Raw genomic sequence first — 17,500 nt, 5'->3', positions numbered from 1 at the left:
TCCAGTTGATTAGCTTTTATGTTCATCAATTGGAATAACCTCAACTAGAAATGGCTGAGTGTGAGGCTAGAGCACACCCTGGGCTCCATATCTCTTATTACAGCGTACGCTCGTTCTGAGATGTGTGATATTGCAGAGAATATTGTGTTCTGCCTCAAACTTGACTCCGTGTTAGACCAGTGCTCCCTTCGCGGCACACTCATTGTCTTGGGAACTTTAGTGCTACTACTGGAATTGACAGAGTTGGCTATGAGTTATGTGTTGGTCCCTATGACCTATGCCTTTTCCTTAATTTTGCAATATTCAGAAGGTTGCGAATTACAATTTTTTGGTACCAGAGACCAGAGCTGCATCCCAGAAATTGGTATAGCAATGCAGGCGGGGTTCAAAGATCCTTCAAAACTGCAAGGTTTCCCGGAGTCTAGAGTTCTTTGCAATTGAACCATGATTTGCCGTTGCAACACTCAAGCCTTATGTCAAGTCAAAAGAAACTTTGGGATTTAACCATACCGTGGCTCGTCTCGAGAGATTGAAAGACTTAGCATGTGCCCATGTTTATGCAGTGACAACCTCAAATCAGTTCAGTGTGCTTAACATCCTTGAGGACCCTAAAGATTTGTGGAATGCTTTCAAACTTGAAACTCTTCAAGCTGCAAAAGAGCTCATTGGAGAACGAAGAGTGGTTTTGCCTCAGGGAGAGACGTTGGAAATATCGAGGTCATGCTGCCAAGCTTGCTGGGGATCGAGACCGATGTAAGGTTCTGTCGCGTACGACTAGACCTCTCCAGCAGAGAAACAGGAAGCCCTGAAGAAACTCCGCTCTGAGCCTTCCTCTCAGGTGAGCGCTTTCCGAACAGTAAATAGTTATATTGTGTCAGGCATGGATGAACAGAGGGCTCGTTGGGCTGATAACTTAAGCGGCTGCACACGGTGTACTCCCCGAGCATGCAGCCACCAGGTACTGAGACGCAAATGGTTGATGCTGATCCACCCATTCTCAAAATCCCATCCTTTTTAGACGGGGTCAGAGAGGCTGTGGCAAGGCTGAGTAGTGAGAAGGTAGCTGGTATTCGTAACATCAGTGCGGAGCTGCTCAAAGCTTCTCAAAGTTGACCATCCTCCATAAGTTGCATGGGGTCTTGTTTGCCGTATGGCAATCTGATATCATTTCTCCTGACTAGGAGAGGAGGCTGGTCGTCCCTATTTGTAATGGAAAAGGGAACCGTCAGGACTTCAACAGCTACCACGGTATTGCAATATTCAATGTCCTATATAGGTGCTTCCTTTCTTTTGCCCATGCGAATTCACAGCCAGCTGCTGAAGCTATAGACACCTGGGTAGTCCAGGTTTACGTATGATAGGTATGACCATACCCGAGCACTTTACGTACTAGTGGAGCGCCGTCGTAAGTTTCGACAAGGGATGCTTGCAGCCTATGTCGATCTCACGAAGACGTTTGATTCAGTGCATCGCACAGCACTCTGGAATCTCCTGCGACTGTGGGATCCCTGCAATGACCACTTGTCAGATGACTGGCCTGTACTCTTGACACTGAGAGTACTATGAACATACCTTCAAGGAAAGGTTTGATCATCCATGTTGTATGTAGGCTAGGTGGTGATAGGTTTACAGGAGCTGTCCTATATAGAGCGCTTGGGTTATTGCAGACTATTCTTACTCTTCTGACAGAACATTCACCATTATGAAAAATTGCTACCTCTTCCCGTACCGCCTCCCTGGACTTATAACTCCATCTGCACCATTATCATCCCAACTACCATCAACACCATTACCATCCTGCCTGGTCAAACTTATTTGTATTTGCCTTTCAACATCTCGCCTCCGTTAATGATTACCCCACAAAGCCACGAATCCGCGGGCCTGGGCTCGAATACCGCCCTGAGCACTCAGCGAGCAGCCCGCTCAGCCGTTCATCCTGCCATTAGGGTAAGACGATAAATCGGTAATTGGGGAAACCTGGAGAAGGTAGCTGAGTCGTCAAAGTAACGGCCTCGTGTTCAGGGGAGGAGTTCAGTCAATCCCGCCCGGTGCCAAGCCGGGATTTGGGAGCCGCCGCCCGCCGAAAACTACTACCATGCGTCCCAGAGAACCACCAGACCCCAACCCGGACCATCAGATCAAAATCAAAAAGAAGAAAGGGAGCCAAGGGCCAATGCATGATGCGGCCACTATAAACACTCGCCACTCGCGCCAGAACAGCTGGGCTGACCACCATCAGGACCCCAATGAAGACCATGACCGACCATCCATCAGGATCCACCGAAGAGCTGCCGGCGCGCAATAAAAAAAAAAAAACAAAAAAAACCCCAGATGTTGCATTTTTCCTGTCTCGGCTAATGGATCATTAGGATGATGAATATCGAGGCCACGCGTATCTATATTGAATGACCCCAACATTAATTTTAACTTTCAACATACATTTTTCTAACTGCTGGAAATATGTTTACACACAACCTTAAACCTAGAAAGGAAAACCACTCTATTCTTCAAACTACTGTCCTGTAAGTTTGATGTCTTTCGATATTTTTTTTTAGTTAATCCTGAACAGGAAAGCTCTTAAGCATCTTCTAACTTCCAACCTTCTTTATAATCACCACTACAGATTCCGAAAGGAGCGTTCTACTGGTAATCTTTCCCTCCTAAATGATTCTAAGATCTCCTCTCTTAGCTGTTTCGGTGAAACTATTGCTAGCTGTTACCTTAGATATCTCGAAAGCTTTTGACAGTCTGGCACAAATCTTTGGCTCCGATACTACCCTGCTACAAATTCTATCGTTTTCTCTATACTTTTATTCCCAGTTTCCTTTCAGCCCGATCTATCTCTGCTGTGACAGACTGTCACTGTTCTACAGTTAAACCTATAAAGTGTTGTTCCTCAGGATTCTTTTATATCGCCTACTCTCTCTATTTTTCATTAATATTTTTTTTCTCGAAAATAAACTGTTCTGTCCATTCTATATACCGATGACTACTCTGCATTACTCAATATTTTTTTTAAAGAAATGACTCTCAACTCTAATTATACAACTCAACGTACAGAGTTCCAAACTGTGGGAATAGCCATAATACGCAGATTCGTGCAGTGGTCTGTCAGGACACTATTCAACTCATTGCTTAAAGTTGGGTCAGGAGTCACAAACGACGCGTATTGTGGGTAACGCCATACTCGGTGGACTGTCCTCAGTGTCTCTTATCTCCGGAGCGGCCAGCACACCATCTGTTGTTTAAAGTGATGTATGTGCTGTTGTATTGTGGCTTCGCCCCAATAACCAGCAGTTGTATAGGATGACTTTGACAGGCATAATGATGAACAGGCGGAAGCAGGTGAGCCACGCGTGGGAGGCTGCAGGTGCACAACACTGCCCTTCAGAATCCTCACTATAATAATCGCACCAAACACCTAGTAACTCCTTTAGGGTGAATTTTATACCGCTAGTGTTGATTCAGTTGTAATTTATACTACTTTAACCAAAAAGATAGTGATATTAAAAGTTCAAGTGTGAAAAAGGATAAAAAAAATTGAATCAATCACTGGGGTCATACACCGGGGGGCGCGTCGCCTCGCCCACCCTACGACGCCAAGCCCGGGGGTCCCTCTGGGCGAGTCTCCATGCAGACCCCCTTCCCATCCTGAGTACCTATTGACAGGATCTATTGACTTGCTCAGGTCACGAACTCCGTGGGCGTCCCCTTGGCCTCCTCCACTCATGATTGTTTCTTACAGAGACAAACCAATGAGCAGGGTCGGCTTCTGGGTAACGTGCCACGTGCCCGTATAGCCGGAGTTGGCGTTGACGGACTATGCAGGCAACATATGTCGAATCAGTCTCACGGAGTAGTCGCCGGTTTGATACAAAGTCATTCCAGCGATAGCCCATGATTCTGCGTAGACATTTATTACCAAAGGCATCAATACGCCTCTCTAAGTCCCCATTTAGTGTCCATGTCTCACAGCCATAGAGTAAGACAGGGAGCACATGAAACTTAAGATCCTGATCTTTATCCTTCTGCACAGGTCTCGACAACGCCATATACTCGTGCTGAGCGAGTCCATAACACCGTGGGCCAAGCCAATCTGCCGTAAGACTGGCGAGACTCGGTTCTGAACTAAGCTACCAAGGTATGTGAAATTTTCTGAGATCTCAATGTCATCGCCACACGCGTGTACAGACTGCACTGCTTCATCTAGCAAGCCTCCAAACACCTGTACCTTGGTCTTGGCCCAGGAGACCTGAAGTCCCAAGGGCTTCGCCTCCTTGTGCAGTGCCTCGAGAGCCATCACCAAAACCTCCAGCGACTCCGCCAGGATTACTGCATCATCGGCAAAAACAAGGTCAGTGGCCCTGGTATTGCCAACGGATGCTCTACAATGACTCTGGTCCACAACTCTGCCTAGTACCCAGTCCATACAAGTGTTGAAAAGTGATAGGAATACAAAGCCCTGCCTCACTCCACCATTCACGGGGGAGAAACTGGACAAGCTCCCCTAACACTCCACAGCACCCTCTGTCCCAGAATACAGGCCAGTCAGCAAACTAATAGGCCTTGCAGGAATCCCACGGAGTGGCAGGAGATCCCAGAGTGCCTCACGATGCACTGAATCAAACGCCTTCTTGAGATCGACATGGGCTGCAAGCATCCCCTGTCGAAACTCACGTCGACGCTCCACCAGTACGCGAAGCGCTAGGATACGGTCAGTTGTTGCAGGCGTGTCAGGCATGAACCCGGACTGTTCAGGTCTCTGCAGCTTCAGCAGGTGGCTGCGAATTCACATCAGCAATAGGTGGGCAAGCACCTTGCCTGGCACACTGAGCAGTGTAATACCACGGTAGTTGTTGCAGGCTTGGCGATCCCCTTTCCCTTTCCAGATAGGGACGACCAACCCCGCTTCCAGTCAGGAGGAATGGTACCAGAATGCCATACGCCAATCAAGACCGCATGCAACCCGCGGATCATGGCCTCACCTCCAGCTCTGCGCAGCTCCGCACTGATGATACAGATGCCAGGTGCCTTTCCGCCCCTCAACTTTACCACAGCCTCTCTGACTTCGGTAAGAGAGGGCGGGCTTTTGTCGATGGGTGGATCAGCATCCGCCACCTGCAACCCAGCAACTGGAAGCCGTCCACTTGGAGGGTCCACTGCTAGAAGTACCAATAATCCCTATACACATATGTCCTTGACCGCGACCAGAGTGCAAGTCTGGTGACTAAGTCATCAAAATAACGGCAAACAAACGCGATCCAAGATGAGCCCGGAAGTTTCATTTTACTTAAGAATTCGTTATTTGAAATAATTTAATCTTATTGTGGAAGCTTGGTATCTATTCTAGCCTGCCGTTATTGCCGAAAACGATATTTTGGAGATAGTTATTGACGAGATCATACTGTATGTGTGTGTGTGTGTGTGTGTGTGTGTGTGTGTGTGTGTGTGTGTGTTTGTGTGTGAGGGCATCGTTCACTCACGGCCATTCAACCATGGCCTAGTCACGTAATGGACTCGTGACCGCCATTCATTACCATCCCGATGCTGTGGATGCAGCTGGGAAATATCACTGCACATCCCCATCTTTCTGCTTAAGGCAGACAGGAACTGTTGATTGTCAGGGAAAAGCCCTTCTGCCTGAGCAAGGCTTGGACCTCACCCAGCAGGGATGTGACTCTTTTTCTATGGCGCCATTTGGCTTTCTTGGTGGGGCCTGATGGTTGGCCCCAGCCCGTTGTGGGGCATGCAAGTGTTTACAGTGGCACCATCTTACTTTTGCCTTCTGTTGCACCCCCGTAGCTCATCAATGACCATCTCTTTTAGAGAGAATCTAGAGCTCGGGTTGATAGGTGGTCTACTGAACAGAATGTGGGTAGTCTTCGGCCATTCGGCGGTGACTAAAAAATTCCAGTGTGTGGCAACGGGCGAGCAGCGAACCCGCGTCGTCCTGGACGCGGCGTCGTCTCGCTATCCACTCAGCCACAGCCTTCCCGAGAGAGCTTGACCACTACACCACGTGTGTAAGTGTATATATGTGTGTGTGTGTGTGTGTGTGTGTGTGTGTGTGTGTGTGTGTGTGTGTATCAGTCTCACATATACAGAGAAGAAAAATGTTTTGCTTGTTTTTCCTGGTTCAAGTGCCGTCTTGTTAATGCCCAGCACTATGTTTTGTATAGTGGTCTAGCTAACTTTCTATTTCTATTAGCACCTCTGTGATGAGGTCTTAACATGCCTTAGATAGGCACACTAACCACTGCAACATGAAGGGGTGGGAATTCGTGGACCTGGGTTCGAATCTCGCACCAGACCGTAGGCGCGCAGCTCACCCAACTGCTTATTCAATCTTTCGTGCTAGTCGGTAAATGAATACCTGAAGAAACCTGAGGAAGTTATCTGTAGTAACCCGGATGCCCCGTGTCCCGAGGTAATGGGTTATTTCTCGCCACAGGCTTAGTAACCAATGTGACAGAGATGAGCACCATAATCCTCAACTGCCCAGGAGATACGTCACACCGATTGCAGAGGCTGCCCTTCATCATGCTCAGCAGTGCACTAAACTCCTTGCTTTGCCAATTGCGTCACCTTGTTACGGCAGCGTTGCTTTTACATCGGGAAGTTTCCTAAAGAGCAGAGTATATAGTTCCTCAGAAAGAGCTATTACAACTATTTTTTATCTCATGAGACAAGCATATATCATATATGATATTCCTTTCTAATTAGTTTTGTTTTATCCATCAATATTAATGCTTCAAATCAAGCGTGTATGCTTAAGGTCAATCACTAGAGTGACTAGACAAAGGACACAAGTAATAGATAAGATTAGGGGGAATGTAGGTATCAGAGTTGTGGTACCTCCTTATGCAGGGTAAATACGGTGGTCCTGAAGGCGGCACCCTCGAGCAGCCCTTGTGCCAGGAGGAGGGCGAAGATGACGTACTCAGAAGGCAGGTAGTGGTAGTGGGACTCCGTCCCCACCACGGCCATTATCACCACCTGCAACACAACGCTCGTGGGTGAAAGGGCAAGGAACTTTCAACATCATCCTAACGAAAAAATATACTGATTTTCTAAATGTATTAAAATGGTATCATTAATATATATCAGTTTTTATAATTCAGGGTCAGGGCACTCGAAAAATCAACTCTGAGATATGGGTGGCGATGGTAACTTGAACTTACAGCGAAGATACAATAGAGCCACGAAGAGGGCAGGAGAAATAACTTGTGGGAACTTCGTGATACTAAGGTGCCCAAACACCGAACTGTGATGCTCCACGAGTACTGTTGAGCATGGCTGAGATGAGACGCCGGGAAATACACGGACTCCAGCTGCAAGGGATAATGTGCGTGTAGGTTTGGGAGCCACCAAACCTGAGGTGATTGTATCTTATGTTTGTAAGTCAACTAATGGGAGGGCGAGACAAGGTGATGGAAGATGTATTACACGTATCAGACATTCTCGTTGTTGGAAGAGAAGGGAAGAACTCTTCCATCTGTACCTCTTCTATGCACCGCACTGACGAATGTTTCCCGCCATGCACCGAGATGCTGATGAGTGATGACATGCAGAGGGGAGGGAAGAAGCCTGTAAGAAAAGATAATGGTGGCAGAACAGGAGAGTGAAAGGTGACTTACCAGGCCCTGGTTGGTGAAGTACATGATCAGGTAGAACACCGCCAGCGGCAACAGGTACTTCTGTGCTCTCTGTAACACAAAGCTGAGTCACCAGGAGTGTAGCCCCCATGACTCACTCCATTAACAAGCTCTGAGATGTTAAGGGATAGTCTTTAAACAACAAAACTTTGAAAGTCGGAGAAAGGGCTTGAAAAAACGGATGAGTACTGTCATCCGAGTAAAGGGGTTATATACATGCAATACTACCACAAGCTACGCATGATTACTTTTGTACTTATATAAGAGAAAAACATGAGTCCATCTTCCTTAACCCTAGAATTTACCCCAAAAAGGTAAATCTTCTCCTTGATGACGGCCACAGTCTTTTGTTTTTTGCTCTCGAGTTCCTCTTTGTACACAAGTGGGGCGCTGTCCACCCTCTCCAGGTGCGTGTGATTCATAGACGGCCGCGCGCTGGACAGCACACACCAGAAGCTACGGCCAATAATACCCTTTACTGGACATATTCACCGCGGAATAGCAATAATATACACGTCAAAGGAAATTACTTGTATTCCAGCATACTCAGGAGTGACTTGTACCTGACCATGATGATGATCGGCACAACGAGGAAGGTGAGGAGGGCGTGGCGAGGGTGAAGCCCAAAGGTGGTCATAGCAGAGAACAACAGCGGCCCCACGAAAGTAGCGACGCCCGTACCCGAGGACCACAGGGACAACACGTGCCTGGATAGGGGAGGGGGATAATGTTGACACACACACACACACACACACACACACACACACACACACACACACACACACACACACACACACACACACACACACACACACACACACACACATATGACTCACTTGTGGTAGTTAGAGGCGTAGCCGAGGAACGTGGTGTCGGAGAAGCCTCTTGAAGCAGATGCCAAAGCGACGCCCAGGAACATGAAGGTGGGCGGGGCGAGTCCCAACACCAGATACGATGCGACGCACAGCGCGCTCACAAGCCCAACCCTCAGACCCACGCCCGTCAGCATGGTGAGCGGCGCCGCCAGGGTGAGGGCCGTGGCTGGAAGTGTGTCGGCCACCAGGATGGCCTGAACACGCCGAATATGAGAGCACAACCTATGCCGTCTCGAAAGATCGTTCTTAACATTACCTGCGTCTGCATGTCTTTTGTTTTTATTTGTCGTTTCAGTCTTGGTAATAATACTCTTATTTTTAGCATGACTTAAGCCTTTTGACTGTTAAAAGTTACTACTATATGAATTTTTTCTTGTTGTAGTGCTAGTTTTTACGCAGAATCAATATTTTGTTGTGCATTTTACCTATTATACACATCAAATTCTGTGGTCAGTAAAATATTTAGTGTGTGTGTGTGTGTGTGTGTGTGTGTGTGTGTGTGTGTGTATGATTGTGTGAACTTAGCCTTACTCCAGTGGAATGTTGGTTGCACGTGAAGGTGTTGACGAAGGAGTCATTGCTCCAGCCTGGGAGGCGGGCTGTTACGTCCCACGGGACAGGGAGAGGTTGGCCGTTCGGGGCCGCCGGCGGTAAGCTCTCACCGTACTCCTGCGTGAGGACAGAACTCATTGCACCCAGAGAGATAACATATATGTGTCTGCTTGGTCTCTATCTTCATGAAATCGATCATATATATCAATAATAAGCTATTAACCTAATATATCTATTTAATTCAGTGCAATATTGATAACATCGAAACTTTATACAGGTTACATGAACTGGAACAAGAAACAGGTGCGAACCAGGTGGGATGAAATGATAATGGGGATGGCGTAAAACAGACGGGGGAGAGGCGAGGAGTGTGGCACCTGGGAAATGGTGGGTTAAGGGTGTAGGAAAGAGCAAATGAAAATGTGGGGAGGCTGATGAGGAAGTGGAGGAAGGGAGTATGGGGTTAGGATTTTTAAACAGGCACACAAATTATTCTCATGATTGTGGAAAAGGGAAACTTAAGGACGAGGGTTAGGTGGAGCAGCAATGAGAGTGAGAGGAGGATGTGCTGGAGACATTATGCTGGAGGCTGAAGAGAGAGTCAAGGCTGACCTGCTCCTGGACGGCGAGCAGGTCATAGGCGGCGGTGATCATGACCCAGTAGGTGAAATTGTTGCAGAAGCCAAGCAGCCTGGAAGGGCGACGAGGAAATTAGTGAATGCGTGTGTGTACATGTGGCCTCGTGTGTATGTTTGCTTGTGTGTGTATGTGTTCACGCGTCTTGGCTATATATGTGTGCTTGTGTGTGTGTGTATGTAATAATAATAATAATAATAATAATAATAATAATTATAATGATAATAATAATAAATGGTTTATTTCGGAAATTGCAATCGTTAGGCTGAAAATGTACATATTAAGATACAGTGCAACCATAAAGAAAAATACAATATGAAAGGGGTGTGGGGGGGTAGGTAATTTACATTAACGAAGGGAAAGTAGTGATGATGCTTGAGGGGTGAGGAGGTGGTGGAGTGCGGTGTGGTAGAGCGATGAGGCGGGAAGGTAATCCTCTTCTGGAAGGCGAGTAGGTGTGTGTGTGTGTCTCTCTCTCTCTCTCTCTCTCTCTCTCTCTCTCTCTCTCTCACACACACACACACACACACACACACACACACACACACACACACACACACACGCTAGCGCGAGCGCGCGCACGCAGGCACGCACGCACACGTTGAAAGAAGGACACAACCCTCGATTGACACCCAGTATACACTTACTGCTGATGAACAAGCGAACGGATAAAAGGAGAATTCAAATCCGTCTCAAATCCTGCCGGAAAATGAACCCAGGACCTCTCTGCTGTGACTCAAGCGCGTTGATCACCGCAATACGCTGTGTGCGTGTTTGTGCCCATGTGTGTATGTTTCCGCTGTACGTACATACCGTTATTATTATCTTCGCTGAGACTATATTTTCTTAGACAACTTGGACCTTTTCATTGAAACAGCCAAGTCGTATCTGGGACTGAAGGTATCCTGGGTCAAAACCAAAGTCCAGTCGTTTGGAGGCTTGCTAGATGACACAGTTCAGCCTGACCATGCCTGTGGTGAGGATGTCGAAGTCACTAAAAGATTCGCATACCTTGGTAGCGTAAACAATGATGGGTCTTACCAAAAATTCGCTCGACGGATTTTCCTGGCCCACGGTGTTGTGGACTCGCTCATTACGAGTATATGCCGTTGTCGATATCTAAGCAGGCGGACAAAGATTCGCATCTTTAAGTCGCTTCTGCTCCCAGTCTTACTGTATGGCTGTGAGACATGGACACTGAATAGTGACTCGGAGAGGCGTGTCAATGCCTTTGGTACCAAGTGCCTTCGCAGGATCATGGAGTATCGCTGGAATGACTTTGTGTCGAACCAGTGACTATACTCCGTTAAATTGAATCGAGGCATATTACCAGCTTAGTCCATGAACGCCAACTCCGGCGCGCCTCCCGGACTTCGATGCTGCTCAAAGGTTGTTTCTATACGAGACAACTCTGAGTGGAAGAGATCAAGGGGACGCCCATGCACGTAACTTATTGCTGGGACAAGTCAGCCGATCCTGCCGCGAGATACTTGGGATGGACAGGGCAGCTGCGTGGGGGTTTGGTCAGAAATACCGCCGGGAGTTTGGACGGCGAGTGAGTGAAGCGACGCCTCCCCGGGCGTATGCTCCCCATTAGTTAGAATGTTAGTTAGCTGTGCTTATGTGTGCGTGTGTGCGTGTGTTCTTGTGTTGAAACTTTACATGAGTGTACATGTGCATAACACATGCGCATGTGTGTTTGAATATTTTTTTGTGTAGGCTACGTATGTGAGAGAGTTTGTGTGTATATGTGTGTGTGGTTACAAAAGTCAGTGTTTTTGCGTGCGTATATAAATGCATATGTGCATATGTCATAATGTGTTTTTGTTCATATTTATGCTTGTGTGCATTTTTTTATGCTACCTATATTGCCGGTAGATTTTCTTGAGGGGCCTTTTCGACGACCCCAGCCCGTTAGTGGCGCAGGCGAATTTTTATTTATATTGGCTGCCGTGATGTATGACTCTTGCTTAGTCCATGTTATCTCACGGTGCTGCATTTGAACGAAGTCGCTGAAGTTAAGGTTGATTGAAGATCTGGGCTGCATGTGGGTAATCTTCCGCCACTTGCGTGTTTATGTGCTAGTATGCACCTGTGAGCTTATGAACTTTTGCGTGCATATGTGTTTGTGTGCATGAGTAATATGATTCTTGTTATAGGTTTATTGAGAGCATGCAGCCATGTCCTTTACGAATATGAGAGAGCAATGGTAATACAGTAATGACAGTGATTGATATTTGTGCGTAAGCAGATATCTATCTATCTTTCTATCTGTCTATCTATCTATCTATCTATCTATCTATCGAGAGAGAGAGAGAGAGAGAGAGAGAGAGAGAGAGAGAGAGAGAGAGAGAGAGAGAGAGAGAGAGAGAGAGAGAGAGAGAGAGAGAGAGAGAGAGAGAGAGAGAGAGAGAGAGAGAGAGAGAGAGAGAGAGAGAGATGCTTTCTACCTACAGATCTTTATATATGAAAAAAAAAAACATTGTACAAAATTATGTTGCTAACGTTTTTCGCAGCTCAGCCATGTTAGCTTGGCGTTGGTCGGTGGAAAGGCAGACTGGCAAGAACCTATCTTCCCAGCATTGCGAACGCTGACGTTTTATCATTCATGCTTGTGTCAACGTTTTTTTATTCATTGACGTGATCAAATAATATCCGCTGGGAAGATAATCGTGTCAGTGTCTCCCAGGAAGTGACTAATCATTGCTTACACCTGAGTTCCTCTAGCTACATTTGCTTTCATCATCATACCTCTCTGTGCTGTATGAATCAATTATATGCCCATCTAATTGTTTTATCTTTACCAGCTGCAGCATGCACCCGAGCCCTTAAAGTCTTTGTCAGCTTGTACTCTGTCAAATCATCTTACCAGAAGGCAGCTAAGTCCCTCACGAGTCGGGGAGCGCTTGGGCTTGGCGGGTCGTCCTTCTCTTTTCCTCCTCCTTCCTCTCCTTGGCGGTCTTCATCACGTGATTCTTCATCTCTCCACTCCTCAGGATGGGCGAGAAAAGCCTCTGACGTATGCATGGTGTTGCCGGTGGGTGGGCAGCGTGGAGGGGCTCGAAGGGGGGGGAGGCGGGAGGTGTGCTTGGTGGAGGAGTAGATCACAGGTGTGTGTTTGTCATTACTCTCCAAGAGGTGCGCCTTCTCCGGCTTCTGATCTGTATTAAAAAATATATCAGCAATGTAAATATGTGTCGTGTATATGGTCTGAGAACACACGAAACAATTTTGTCTTTTGTATGCTTATTTTTGTACCCACAGTTGTTGTGCAATACGTTGAGTAAGTAGTTTTGTATTGTTTTTTGTACAACCAGTGCAGGGCGTACTTGCATGGAGACTGATCGCTGTAACGTTTTCTCTTGAGTAGAAGTCACAATAAAAATAACTACATAATGAGAATACTAAGGAAGCACGACGAGACAGTGTGGCTGATGTTTGGGTTGTCTGGACGCCGCGGCACCCAAACACTGTGCCGCTGATGTCTCACCCGCCTGGGGGAGGTACTGCCAGCAAGAGTTATATAATGACAAGGCATCCTGCTGTCTTGGGGTACCACGTGGCTTCTTGACGCTCAAAATAATATGTTGTGGCATTTTTTTCTTTGTTTATCTTTGTTCTTGGGATGCTTCCTTATCCCGTGAAAAAAAATCTGAGCATATGAAACAGGACAGTCATAGAAGTGATTTTACCTTTGTATTTTATATTTTCCAGTACACGTAAGTGCCGCGCTACGACGTGCAAATGATGATCCTTTGGTCGATTGTGGCGTACAAACAGTCTCGTGCAACACTCCTGATTACATCTCATCATATAGATGTTCATAAGGGAGGTCGTTCATTGCTCCAGAAAAAAAAATCGTGTGTATCAATGGATCTGGACCGGAAGAGACCAACAAGAGGATAGACATTCACTACACTCATACCGAAGGCAGTCACTGTTGATGAGTTTTCCGTTTGTCAGTTAGTGCGCAAACCATGTCATCTAGTGGGTTTCTTCGAAGAACCCCTCGAAAGTTGAGACTCTGAAAGTGTGTAGCAGCACACCACCCAACACCGCCCCCCTACCCCTCCACCCCACACCCCCAGGAAGACATGAATGATTTGCCAACAAGGAAGGTGAGATTGCTTTTTTATTGTTCTCTGATACTATATATTTATTTATGAATAATACATAAAAAAGATGGTTTAAAAAAGCGGTACTTTTGAAAATGCGATGTGGTTTTTATTTATACCATTGTATGTCTGCTGAATGTTATTACTGAAGTACTCGCCCCACCTAGGAAGGGAGTGCTGCGCACGGTGGCCACTTGTCTGGGGTCACCGAGGCTGTGAGGAGCCACGGAGGCTGGAACAGTCGTCAAGATGCGGTGCCACTCATCTCGCTACAAATACAACGCCGTCATTCAAGTCTCAGGCGCCCGGCTTTCGCTGCCTGTTCCTGTTCATTTTGGTGCGGAGCAGGTTGTTCACAGTATGGAGGGTGACATAGCACTAGGCCTTGATAGAGTATCATTTGGATTACCAGGTCTTCACACATAGATACTTAATATTATTATTAAAAGGCTTGCAAGTGGGTCATGATGGCAAATACTTCAGATAGAGCTGGGCCTCTGTAGGGAAAGATTGAACGCTAGTCCACACCACTGCTCTGAACCCAAGCCCAAAATCATCATTGAACCGCTGAGCTCTGTTTAGATCAGCTGCGCGCGCGCGCTCTCTCTCTCTCTCTCTCTCTCTCTCTCTCTCTCTCTCTCTCTCTCTCTCTCTCTCTCTCTCTCTCTCTCTCTCTCTCTCTCTCTCTCTCTCTCTCTCTCTCTCTCTCTCTCTCTCTCTCTCTCTCTCTCTCTCTCTCTATATATATATATATATATATATATATATATATATATATATATATAGATATATATACATAGAGATAGATATATAGATAGATATAAAGATAGATATATATATATAGATAGAGAGATAGATAGATAGATATATATATATATAGATAGATAGAGAGAGAGAGAGAGAGAGAGAGAGAGAGAGAGAGAGAGAGAGAGAGAGAGAGAGAGAGAGAGAGAGAGAGAGAGAGAGAGAGTGTTTCGCGCTATTAAAGTACATTTTAGTGTTAAGTTTTTCGTAAGAAGTTTTAGATCCCTTTCGCCGCTTTAATTTTATTCTTCATGATGAGCAGTACCACCACCGAACACAGCTGTGCAAAGGCTGAACGTTGCTTATAATCACCGTCATTAATGAGCTATTATCTACACACTCTTCAGAAATCTACGTTTTATCCATAGTCGATCCCTACCAGTAAATACTTTATACACGTAACAGTACTCGTCCATTAAGATTACATAATCACTTTTTTTTTTTTTATTCAGCACGAACAGCTTTTATGTGTTCATCTCAATCACGCATGAGCAACAAAAGAAGATTAAATTCTGCCAACAACACTTTATTTTTTGCTCCATCCCACATCTTGAATATTTCATAATACAGCGAGAATCGGAAACGCTGTGATTGTATAATCTAATTCAAGTTTTTTTTTCTTGCGCTGTTGATCAGGACACACCGGACTAACCGGTAATCCTATGCCCCACCTGCCTGGCCCGGAAACAGGTAGAGATGGCGGGACAGCGTGTGTTTAGTAGTGTTGGTAAACACACACAAACACAGAGAGAGAGAGAGAGAGAGAGAGAGAGAGAGAGAGAGAGAGAGAGAGAGAGAGAGAGAGAGAGAGAGAGAGAGAGAGAGAGAGAGAGAGAGAGAGAGAGAGAGAGCTAGAGAGAGAGAGAGAGAGAGAGAGAGAGAGAGAGAGAGAGAGAGAGAGAGAGAGAGAGAGAGAGAGAGAGAGAGAGAGAGAGAGAGAGAGAGAGAGAGAGAGTCTTAAAACCTAAGTAAAACTACATCATATCGAACTGAGCAGTTGTTTCAGCTTCAGAACGGATCATGGAATGATAAAAAAAGAAAAAGGAGGCTTGGGAAACTATAGCATCACTCTACAATTGCCACTGGCTGATGAGGCCGCGGCCACACAGGGAACGAGAAAGCTAGCGAGAGCGAGAGCGGCAAGGTGAGTTTGTGGCCACACGAAAAGCAAGGCGAGGCGAGGGTTGTCATGGCAACGAGGCCCGCAAACTGGCGCAAACCAGTAGGCCTATAGCCTCGCACCCAGGTCCAGGAGGGCTTGCGTCCCCTGGTGGGGCAGCGAAGACGATCTCTCTTCTTTGCTTGTTTTGATGAATATGAGGCATTGCTTTTTACTCAACTTGCTCTTAACACTTCGGGGAGAGTAGCAGAAGTGTTCTGAACGTCTAGTATCCTCAAAGACGTTGTGAACTTGCAAATCAGGCACAAAATAACACGTCCTTAACATTGTCAGAAGGGGTGACGGAAGAAGTTTGATTTAAGAATACGGCCCTTAAATCAAACTTCTGTAACCACAGTCCCCACACATCCGACAATGATATTCTTAAACAACCATCGTGCCCGTGGCTACCACAGTTCCGACAGTCACGAAGGGTGTATTCTTATACGCCACCTCTGGGACCGTGGTACCGATCAAAGCACCAAATTGTCGGGAGACTTTGTCGGGTCCGTCACCCCTTCTCACATATAGGTAGGCTATAGGCCTACTGGTTTGCGCCAGTTTGCGGGCCTCGTTGCCATGACAACCCTCGCCTCGCCTTGCTTTTCGTGTGGCCACAAACTCACCTTGCCGCTCTCGCTCTCGCTAGCTTTCTCGCTCCCTGTGTGGCCGCGGCCTCATCAGCCAGTGGCAATTGTAGAGTGATGCTATAGTTTCCCAAGCCTCCTTTTTCTTTTTTTATCATTCCATGATCCGTTCTTCTGTCAAGTACAACTGCTCGGTGTCTCTACAAGCTCCAGAAGTAGAGCAACTTCATTTTGGGATGAATATCGCTTAGTTTCCTTCATTGTTGACTTGAACACAGCGCGCAGGGTATCAGGTGCAGTCGGGGTTTTGACCGTCAGAACGTTGAGATGGACCAAACAACAAGGGACATTGTTACCAACTAAATTTTCTCGCGCTGCCAGTGTTACCAAATCCCCCGACATATCCGAGTGTTTAAGAATATGCAAATTGTGACAACCCGACCATTAGTGTGCGTGGGGACTGTCGTTGTCGTTGCCGATTTGGTGAGATTTAAGAATACGGCCCAGAGACTCACCTTCTGGCACTTGGATGACAATACTGGAGGCGTTGTGACCCCTGCTGATCGTCTGTTTGTCCGAGGAGTCGCTGCTTGAAACGGGGGACATCTCGTGGGCAGGTGCTCCTCGAGGGACGTGAAGGAGGGGAGGTGAAGCTGACTGGCCTGTAGCTGCTCTTTACACGTGGAGGCGAAGGGGAGGCACGCTGTAGATGCTTCAACGGAAACCTGCAACACAGAGAGCAGGTGTTGAGGATTGGGCTCAGATCACTAATCATCTCCACGGAAGTAACGCGAGTTAATGAACACTTTGGCACCATTTTAGATCTCATCTGCAAGAGCGTCTCCAGTACCGCCTTCCGAGTGTGGAAACGAGATATTAGGAATTTGTAGATTGCCTGCTTCCCCGCGCAGTACCTTGGTGTACGCACAGAAAGGACATAAAAAGCATAATAAAGGAGCGTGTTTGCCGTGCTCACCCCATGACGCACCTCCAGAGCCGCTTCAAACTGGATGGACGGAGCTGGCCAGGTGCAGGCTGCATAGTGAACAACAGTCTTACGGCACTTCATAACATTGCCACGCCTTCCACTAAGCATAAGGATGCACCCTCCAAGAAA

At 46.7% G+C, this 17,500-nt stretch overlaps 1 protein-coding gene across 1 annotated transcript in view; it reads right to left on the bottom strand.

Annotated features, from left to right (window-relative positions):
- The window catches only part of LOC126985119 (battenin-like), a 47,826-nt gene that overhangs the window by 939 nt on the left and 29,387 nt on the right, over positions 1 to 17,500 (bottom strand). Inside the window, exons 2-11 of the mRNA XM_050839602.1 lie at positions 16,899 to 17,108; positions 12,588 to 12,879; positions 9,695 to 9,773; positions 9,062 to 9,199; positions 8,492 to 8,724; positions 8,219 to 8,362; positions 7,961 to 8,111; positions 7,638 to 7,706; positions 7,182 to 7,331; positions 6,856 to 6,996 (exon numbers count right to left, since the gene is read on the bottom strand). Of these exons, the coding sequence (XP_050695559.1) occupies positions 6,856 to 6,996; positions 7,182 to 7,331; positions 7,638 to 7,706; positions 7,961 to 8,111; positions 8,219 to 8,362; positions 8,492 to 8,724; positions 9,062 to 9,199; positions 9,695 to 9,773; positions 12,588 to 12,879; positions 16,899 to 16,989 (1,488 nt within the window). The 5' untranslated portion in view covers positions 16,990 to 17,108. The remainder of the gene's footprint in view (positions 1 to 6,855; positions 6,997 to 7,181; positions 7,332 to 7,637; positions 7,707 to 7,960; positions 8,112 to 8,218; positions 8,363 to 8,491; positions 8,725 to 9,061; positions 9,200 to 9,694; positions 9,774 to 12,587; positions 12,880 to 16,898; positions 17,109 to 17,500) is intronic.

Source organism: Eriocheir sinensis, chromosome 58 (genome assembly GCF_024679095.1).
Source record: "Eriocheir sinensis breed Jianghai 21 chromosome 58, ASM2467909v1, whole genome shotgun sequence".
Taxonomy (NCBI): domain Eukaryota; kingdom Metazoa; phylum Arthropoda; class Malacostraca; order Decapoda; family Varunidae; genus Eriocheir; species Eriocheir sinensis.
The sequence above is the reverse complement of the archived record's forward strand: the minus strand, read 5'-3'. Positions and strand labels throughout refer to the sequence as shown.